We start from the raw sequence: 9,945 nt of genomic DNA on the forward strand, positions 1-9,945 counted from the left end.
TCTTGTTTTGAAAATTTGTTAATGAGTTTTGTCAAGCTTTCAATAAAAAAAAAATTGAGGGAGAGTGGAGCCCAAGCTTTTTGACTTCATTTAAAAAATTGGCCGTGGTCAAACCCAGTTTTCATGTCATCCAGAACCTGGTTTGGATTGTCATTCAAGTGCTCCCTTGTGATTTAACATAAAACAGTTATTTTATGTATAACATCAAATTATTAAGCGTGGGCCAAGTACCCAACTGGTACTTGGTACCTAGTCCCACTTGAGCCTAGGTCTGATTGGTCAACCTCATAAATTATTGAGCTGAGTTGGGTTAGCGCAAATCACCCTAATAACTCATTTAAAATATTATTTTATTTGAAAAAATATATACATATTTTATTTTATTATTTATATGTTATAATATATTATATTTTTATGTATATTATATTATAATTTTCATGCATATGTCAGTCATTGAGCCCGGCCGCCTGGCCCAGCCAAAATGCCCGGCCCTACAAATTATATGAATCTAGACTCTTTTGGGACATATCGAAACTTATATATAGTATTCAATGGTGTGATTCTAATGTTCCTTACATCACCACCATTTGATCAAATGGTCCAATGTTTTATGGATTAAAACTTGGCAGCTTTATTATTAAAAAACAATTTTTTTTTTCCAATAAGTAAAGTAGTAAACATGTTGAATTTATATATTTATGCCACTGGATTTAATGAAACAACTGATTTTAACAAGACAGAATTATTTATATAGAATTAAAAAGAGTATAAAAGGACACGAACTATTTGGTCCAATAATAAATTACTGCTCAACTTTTAAAAGTCGACAAATAAGGGCTCGATTTTTAAGAGAAATTTGCAAAAAGTGCAACTTATCAATAGACAAAATTAATTTCTTATCAATAGAAAAAAATCAAATTTTCTAATCCTAGAAAGAGAAAAAAAGATTTCTAGTTCACGAAAACGGTGGACTGTTTGTTTCAGAATAATAAGTAGAAGAAAAGCGTTGTAGCAATTCCTACGCCAAAGGATTGAATTAATTAGCTTATCAGTCCCGCACCTTCCGTCTTCTACTTAGAGACGTTAAGCAAGGAATTCGGGATTCATTACCACGAAATCCGGGGGAGGAATTTGGAAATCTTGGATTTCGTTGACAGGATTTGGTATCTTCCGAGTTGGCACCGGAAAAGGTCGCCGGTACTTTGCTTTCCATGGCACCTTTTTATACATTTTTTCTTTCACTTGTTTTATAATTTTTTCGTCAATAAAATATTTAAAAGTGCCCTTAAAAAAACGCAACTTGTGAAATTAAATACTTTAAATAATACCTGTAAAGCGTTGATGTGCCTGGAAATCGTCATGTTTAGTCAGAAGTGCGAGCTTGTGTTGGATAATGTCATCTACGATTATTCTTCTCAAACACTTTTTTTTTTTTTTTTTTTTCTCTGGCTTCATTCGCAGCCTGTGACGGAAGGAAAAGTACGTCGTTGTGTAGTCCATGGAGGGCATCTTTTTCCCCCTTTTTCTGAAAAGCAGCAAAAGTATTATGGATATCGCGGCGATTCCAGCAAATGCTTGCTTGAACAGTTAAGAATTATATATATATATATATATATATATAGCAAATGCTTGCTTCAACAGTTAAGAATTTGCTATATATATATATTATACATTGGATGATGAGAATGAAATTTTAGAGTAATGACTAAGCTGTTCTGTTCGATTTAAGATGATGATCGATTTAAAGTAAAATAACAATAAAATAATAATTGACATTTTCTTCATCTAAGTATTAATTGGTACGTTTTTCTTTTTAAAAAGTTAAAAATTTAAAACAAATAAAAAAAAATTGAATGAAATACTTTGGAAAGAATATTCCATGGATCTTGAAAAACAAATTTTCATTTTTTAGAATAGTCTTATATATTGAAGAATGCACATGCTATATTAGTAGGACACATAACCTTATATATAACTAATATTATATTATTTCATCAAAATATGACTTACAAGCTTATTTATACTTATGGTTATTTGAAATTTACAAAATATAATTAAATGATGATAATCTAAGCTACACAATTTTTTCTATTAGCGTATTGGCCATAGCTACCTGTAGCCCATAATAATCAGATCCTAAATATTGAACGACTTCATAAACTTCTTAAATTTCTAGTAGTGAATAATTTTAAAAACTGTTAAGACTTCTAAACTAAATAGGGGTAAAAATTTGTAGAGCACATATGCATTAGAACCATATTGAGGAACATAGTGACTGTTTCCCTATAAAAATAACTTGGATATTAGTTAATAAATGAATAAAGCAATAATTTTTCAAAAAGGTATTAATTATGAAAGAGAGCGAGACAGTTAGTTTTAATTTTTTCTATAAAATAAAAAATTACAAAATCACTCACACTCTTTTGATAATTTTTATATATTGGTATTCAAGTTTGTGACCCATGACTTTTTAACGGTAACAACTAACAACAACAAAAATCCAACACAAAAATAAGAAGATCAAATCATGTTTGACACCGACGCAGCTTAGGACCCCGAAGGCAGGGAGAATGGGGGGCCTTCGAGCATTTTTCGAGCGGTGGGATTAATTCCCTTTGCTCACTCAAAATCATGTTCGACCTCATTGATTCATGTTAATCACAACCAATTGAACTGATAAAGAAAAAAACAACTATATAAATTGTTTCTGGCACTCATCTATTTTGACTTTTTCTTTTCTCTCACTACAAAAAATTAGATAGTACCGTACCGTTGTATCGCAACGGAAGGGTAGCGATTATTATGGAAAACGGAAATTTACTTCTCCCGTTATCCTTATGTTCTCGTTTGAGAATATTACCCGTCGATTAGTTCTTGGAGTTGGAAGGAAATAAATAAGCACTGGACAAGAAAAAAACGAGAACAGATTTTAGGTAAATCCAAGATGGGGAGATGCGGAGCGGGTGAAAAATTGAAATGGCATGAACGGAGAGAGAGAGAGAGAGAGAGAGAGAGAGAGAGAGAGAGGTGTGGATACTTTTGAGATTGTGACGAGGAGGATAAAGACATATCCATAACAACAAAAAACAGAGAGATCGGAAAACAACCTATTTACAGAGAGAGAGTTAGAGAGAGAGAGAGGTGGACTTGGTGGCGTTTTGGAGGGAGGGAGAAGACTTGCTCTTTAGGTCGGTCCCATACCCTCCTGCCCCTCTTTTTCCTTCCTTCTTCCTTTTCATCTACTGCCATTCTGGGCTCTTTGTTTGTGGGGGCTCTTTTCCGTGTTCCTAGTTCGAGACCCCAGCGTTTTGGTGTTCTGGCATCTGCCTTGCGGGGTATAGGAAAAGGTAAGTGAAGAAATGCAGCAGTCTTCTTAATCTCTCCTCAAATTTTCTTTGACTATTTCTTTGTATGCTTGCTCAACATGACATCAAATGGGTGTTGCCATTTTTGTTCTCGGCAGATAAAGGTCGAACAGAGAGCAGGACAGAAGGAAAGAGAGAACCAGTTCTTTGCCCCTTTCATTCCCTTGGTGAAACTCCGGGGCTACCCTTTTTCTTCTTCTTATTCCTTTACCTTTTCTTTCTTCTGTTTTGGCGATTTGGAACGTGCTATTGGAGAGGAGTTGATTGATCGGAGAGGTGGTGGTAGGGGGTGGGGGGTGTGATCGGGAGGTGGGGAGGGGTCAGGGAGTGATGGTTGTGAAGATGATGAAGTGGCGGCCATGGCCGCCCCTCATCACGAAGAAATACCAGGTGAAACTGGTTTTGAAGAGGATCGAAGGGGTGGTACTGGAGGAGGCGCCCGCTGCCGGAGGCGGCGAAGGAACTAGATTCATGGTGGAGATCAAATGGAAAGGGCAGAAGCCTGCTTTTACGTCCTTGAGGAGGAAGGTTGTCAGGAATTTCACGGCGGAGCGCACTGTCTCGAAGAAGAAGGACGGCCAAGAGGAGGGAGATGGAGGGGTGGTCGTGGAATGGCAAGAGGAGTTTTCAAACGTGTGCACTCTCTCGTCTTACAAAGAGAATTGCTTTCATCCGTGGGAGATTTCCTTCACCCTGTTGAATGTAGGCGGACTTTCCTTTCCCTTTCTTTTGCTCCTCTTTCTCTTACTTTCTTTTGCGAGGGGAAGAAGCGTTTCTCTCCCCTGTTTCGTTCCTATATCTACGTTGCGCATTTATTTCTGCGTTGAGTTGCTTCGTACTGATTTATCCAGGCCCGATGGTTTCCTTTTCACCGTTTGTTTTTATCCATGGTTGTATACTTTCTAATCTATCGAGCATGGGCGATTATCTTTTTCTTTTTTTTATGCATTTAGTGGAAAGTAATATCCTTTAAGACTGAGGGCTACCACTTTGTGCTTTGAACTGTTAAGATTATGTGATTTATGGAACGTGTGATTTAGTTTTTCATTTTCCTTCTCTTTTGCTCTTGCTTGTAAAAAATGGTTCTCATTTTCTGTTTTTTTTTCCCCTTTTGATATATGTTACTAACTGAAGCATCATTGATATTGTTCCTAATGGGAGAATGGAGGTGTTCATTAGATGATGCCTAGGATTTTGGAATTGTGTTAATAAGACTTTGTGGTCATTACTAGGATTCTGATATAAAATCTGTTACTAGGTCCTTTGTTTTTATGTATCTGTTTGGTGCTGGCTTCTATTGCCAAACTTGTTCCATTTTGTTGTTTGTCCCGTGGTTTAGTTTGGTAGAAGCACTATCTCTTTCCCTTATATGGCAACAAATTCCAATTTTTTTTCTTGTGCATCATTGTTTTAGCGGTTTGCTTGATAATCATATATTGAACAAGGGCATAACTTTTGGAACTTCAGATTCTTTTTTTCATCAAGGTAAGTGTAAAATTTCCATGACCAGGCATGGGTCATGGCTGTGTGAAAACTTTGTTGTGGTTGAAGGCCTGATGCTAATAACGTGATTGTTACTTGTTAGTCTTTCACTACTGCTGAACAGTTTAATCTGATATAGCTTTCTATGTCTGTGCTAGTGTCCCTAACTCCCTATATTAATATTTCATAGCTACTAAGGACATGATAGTTCTTTTTATGGGGGATTGTATGATGTAAACCTATTCAAAAGTGGATTCTTGGTTCAAATATTCTTTCCTTGTAGGTATTCTAAATATTCCAATGTTACTAGTTAATTCACCTAGAAGATTGTTAATTCAAGTAACATGATTGTTAATCTTTCACTATTGCTGAACAGTTTATCTGATAGAGCTTTCTGTGTCTGTGCTAGTGTCCCTACATTAATATTTCATAGCTACTAAGGACATGGTAGTTCTTTTTATGGGGGATTGTATGATGTAAACCTATTCAAAAGTGGGATGTAAACCTATTCAAAAGTGGATTCTTGGTTCAAATATTCTTTCCTTGTAGGTATTCTAAATATTCAAATGTTACTAGTTAATTCACCTAGAAGATTCTCCTTTCTAGAGCATACTTTTTGGGAAACAGTTGGTGGGAAAGAATTGGATTTCTTAATATCCTTTTTTAATTTTGTTTTGTTTTGTTTTGGAGGGGTTTGAATTCACCCAGAGTGTCCATTATGTGAAACACGGACTGAATACTGGTTGAGAATAAGTATAACAGAACTTCACAGTTTAAGTCGCTTGAATCTATTAACATGTTGTTGTACAGACCTTATTTATGAATTTAGGTGACAGTCACATTTTGTATTCTGCTAGGCTTTGCATTTTGATGTTTTATGTTTTAGTGCTATGGCCTTTTGCTGTCCATTAGAAAAATGCTGATATTACTGGAGAACAATTTGGGCTTCGTTTCACTCTTTATTATGTGCATGATCAGTTGTTGGGACTCCCTTTTCTTATGAAGAAATTTCTTTGGAAAAACAGTTATACCTCTTATTCAAGATTGTTTTATCACATCTCACTTGATGTCACTATATTTTAGGTCTCAAGTCAGGGACCAAAAAACAAAATGACTGTTACTGGGACTGCAACAGTCAACTTGGCAGACTTTGTGGCTGCAATGGAAGAGAAGGAAGTTGAGTCAAATGTTCTTGTCGCTTTGCCAGGCGGGTCTGCTCAACCTCAACCAACACTGACTGTGAGGGCCATATAAGACTCTTTTATTTATATCCTATCATCAATTAGCTTTTGTTGTACAAAACTGCAAAGACGATAAATACCCAAAAATTGAAATTACGTAGCCAATAGCATTTTTTGTGCATGACACTTCTTTGCCTTGCTCCATATCTGCATGTCCATATAATATGTTTCTTTTGCTTATTATGTAGATTTCTTTTTGGTCAAAATTGCAGTTCTCTTTCAGCTTGTTGGAACTGAGAAATGCTCAAGAACCTTCTGAATCTGTTCCAAGATTACCTGCAGCGTTGTCCCCTCTGAGTGAGGAAGCTTCACTTGGTGAGAAAGAAGAGCTTTCAGCCCTCAAAGCCAGCCTGAGAAAAGTCAAAATATTAACCAACTATGTGTCTACTCGGAGAACAAAGAAGGCATTTAGAGAGGATGAAAGCAGTGATGGAAGATACTCTGGCCCCAGTGATGATGCTGAATATGCATACCCATTTGATACAGATTCCATTGGCGATGCTGATCAAGGGGTTAATGATGACAAAGAAAGCTCTAGCTTTAGAAAATCATTCAGCTATGGAACACTGTCATCAGCAAACTATGTTGGTGGATCTTATTACCCTGGAATAGGAATTGATGAAGGCAATGAGGGATGGGTCTATTACAGCAATCACAGGTCTGAGGCAGGTGGCTCTCTTGCTGAGGAGTCATCATCAGGTTATGTGGAGCCATCTAGTATACAGTCATCAAAGCGGAGCATTCTTCCTTGGAGGAAAAGGAAGCTTAGTTTCAGATCACCAAAGTCAAAGGGAGAGCCACTCCTAAAGAAACAATATGCTGAAGAAGGTGGTGATGACATTGATTTTGATCGTCGACAGCTCAGCTCATCAGACGAGTCTTTTGCTCTAGGGGTATGTATTACGCGTGCATAATATGTTATACTGTCATTGTTATTATATGCCAAATGAGTATGCGATGATGCATTTTCATATAATCCAATGGATTCAGTTGATCTGAAAATGCCATTTTTTTTTTAATTATGAATGGTCATTATAGCATCTAAACTTATTATGTTTGAAGATAAATAAATAACATGCTTCTCAGATGTCCTGTTATTTTTTGTAGATTTTTATGTATCTGCCTTCTGGTTTTTGGTGCATTGTTTTTAATCTCTCCATGATTTTTGTCTGTTATGCTCTATGAATAAAGATATTGATGACGGTGTTGTGTTAAAAAACTGAAGGCCATGGCAATGTCATTATTGTTTAGCCACAGTTTATCCCTCTCAAGCGGTCCTCCGAAAAGCAATTTGTCCAAGTTGTTTACTTTTTTGGATGATCATTAACTAATGTATTTCATGCTCTTGCAGTGGACTAAAGGGGAGGAGGATGCAGCTGCAAATCGGTCCTCTGTGTCAGACTTTGGAGATGACAGTTTTGCTGTAGGCCATTGGGAGAGCAAAGAAGTAATCAGTCGGGATGGACACATGAAGCTGTGCACAGAAGTATTTTTTGCTTCCATCGATCAGCGCAGTGAACGAGCTGCTGGTGAGAGTGCATGCACTGCTCTTGTCGCTGTAATTGCAGATTGGTTGCAGTGCAACAGAGACATTATGCCTAACAAGTCACAGTTTGATAGCCTGATCAGAGAAGGTTCACTGGAATGGAGGAATTTATGTGAGAACGAGGCCTACATGCAGCGGTTTCCAGACAAACATTTTGATCTAGAAACAGTTCTCGAAGCGAAGGTCCGGCCGCTTTCAGTTAAACATGAGAAATCTTTTGTGGGCTTCTTCCATCCTGATGGAATGGATGATGGGTTTGAATTCTTACAAGGTGCAATGTCATTTGATAGCATCTGGGAGGAGATCAGCAATGCTATGTTGAACTGTTCAGATTGTGGACCCCATGTTTACATTGTAAGCTGGAACGATCACTTTTTCATCCTCAAAGTTGAAGCTGATGCATACTACATTGTTGACACACTTGGAGAAAGGCTTTTTGAAGGTTGTAGTGAAGCTTATATTCTGAAGTTCAACAAAGATACCTCCATCTTCAAATTACCAGAAGAACCTGAGGGTAAATCCCCCAATGATTCCCAGACATCCCTTGTGGAACCAAAAGGCCAGCAGCAGCCTGAGGTCGATGCAAGTGGATCATCAGAGAAAGAAGCAATGGACAACAACACGACTCAAGATGAGCTCATATGCAGTGGAAAGGAGTCATGCAAGGAGTACATCAAGAATTTCTTAGCCGCCATTCCTTTGAGGGAATTGCAGGTGGATATCAAGAAGGGCTTGATGACTACTCCTCTTCATCAACGTCTGCAGATTGAGTTCCACTACACAGCATACTTCACACCACCCTCTACAGAAGTAGCTGTAGTACAGGTGCCCACAGAACCATCTCTAACATGAAAATCATTGGAGTCGAAGATTCCAATGATACTTTTGATCGAAGAAAGTTATTTATGCTTTTAACAATTTAACACAACTCGTCAACCTTCTGTACATGGCTTCCTTGACCTGTTTTTTTCTTTCTTGTTTCCTGTGTATGTCACCCTTACTTCTGGCTTCTGTTTTCTTGATGCTGTCATAAACGTTACGGTTACTACCTCTCTTAACAAGAAAAATTTGTGTTAGCTTTCAATCTAGTTATCTTGAGAACTGTTAAATTCTTTAATGGTGGTAATATAGAAGGCTTGTTCTAAAAGTTTTTTTTGTCTTTTTTCCTTAGTATTTTGCTCGTTCTCAATGCTGCACTGACTTCTTGTCTTTCTGTCATGCAATCCTGTACAGAGGGTGATTTTCTTTAGTGGTGGTAGGTTGTGGTAGCCATGGCTGACTTTGGGTGGAGTGGACGTTTGGTGTGCTTTTTAAAATTGCCCCACCAATATCATCTGTCTGTCTTTGCTTTTAGCAGGTGGGTCCTATGAGTTTGAATGCCAACCACCAAAATGACTCCAAGTGTTATTGCGAACTTGCTGTTATCTCACATACGCTGGTGGGATGCATTTACCACCACTGGAAAATCGTTCATCCGCCTATGAAGTCCAATTCCCCAATAGCATACCCAAATTTAAGAAGTCACTGTCATAAAATTGTTTCTGCAGAAAAGTCCGCAGGAAAGGTTTGCTGGTTTTCAAAATTTCTTGTTTTTTATAATGAAGATTGTCAGGATGGCTAAAATTTGAAAGTGAAAAAGCAACAAAAACGTCAGGACCCTCTTTTTAATCGAGTTAAAAACTTAAAAGAATTGCTGCATAACAAGAAAAGACAGGATTGGTGATAGTCACCTTTCCTCTGCAATGCATGGGCATTTGACGATCACAGGTAAAAGTGAGTTTCTCCAAAAGTAGGCAATTGTTGAGGTAGCTGCTATGTAACGCTCTGGTTGGTTAAAAGGAAGCGTCCCAAGGGGCTCCTCCAGGAATCAAAGCTCCTAGCTAGTAAAGGAAAAAAAAGGAAAGGGAAATTTCCTTCCTGGGGCCTATTTCTTTTCTTATAATCTAAAAAAGGGGACCACATTTAGTCTTCTTAATGAGAACCACCCTTTTCGTAAAATCTGCCAAGGTTAAAACATGAAAAAGCGAAGCTTAGCAGAAAACAATAAAATGCAACAATTTAATAGAGGATTGAAAGAAGTTTGCAAGTAGAGATTAACTTCAGTTAAGGTCTGCATTCAACAGTTCCCACAAAGACTCTTATAAGAAAATCACAAATCTGAATGCCCTTTTAAAATCAAAATCAACATGAGGTCCAAAACAAAAAATTTTCAGGAAAAGAGAAAAACCAGTGGTAGTGGGCAGAGGTCCAAAAGAGGCCTAGCAGTTGGAGAGGGGGAAAAGGTATTGCTTGGGGCCTTGGCTCTCTCAAC

The 9,945-nt window shown here is 37.5% G+C and overlaps 1 protein-coding gene across 2 annotated transcripts; it reads left to right on the forward strand.

Annotated features, from left to right (window-relative positions):
- Positions 1-3,066: 3,066 nt before the first annotated feature.
- LOC116264289 (uncharacterized) lies at positions 3,067-8,726 on the forward strand. 2 transcript variants are annotated; one of them, XM_031644428.2, is made up of 5 exons: positions 3,067-3,347; positions 3,464-4,067; positions 5,931-6,086; positions 6,277-6,981; positions 7,440-8,726. In XM_031644428.2, the coding sequence occupies exons 2-5, from the start codon at positions 3,696-3,698 to the stop codon at positions 8,484-8,486; spliced, it is 2,280 nt and encodes a 759-aa protein (XP_031500288.1). In that variant the 5' UTR covers positions 3,067-3,347; positions 3,464-3,695; the 3' UTR covers positions 8,487-8,726. The 2 variants fall into 2 exon arrangements, with proteins under 2 accessions (XP_031500288.1, XP_031500293.1); XM_031644433.2 differs by having other exon boundaries at positions 3,075-3,347; positions 6,301-6,981.
- The last annotated feature ends 1,219 nt before the right edge of the window (positions 8,727-9,945 follow it).

Source organism: Nymphaea colorata, chromosome 1, assembly GCF_008831285.2.
Source record: "Nymphaea colorata isolate Beijing-Zhang1983 chromosome 1, ASM883128v2, whole genome shotgun sequence".
NCBI classification, from domain to species: domain Eukaryota; kingdom Viridiplantae; phylum Streptophyta; class Magnoliopsida; order Nymphaeales; family Nymphaeaceae; genus Nymphaea; species Nymphaea colorata.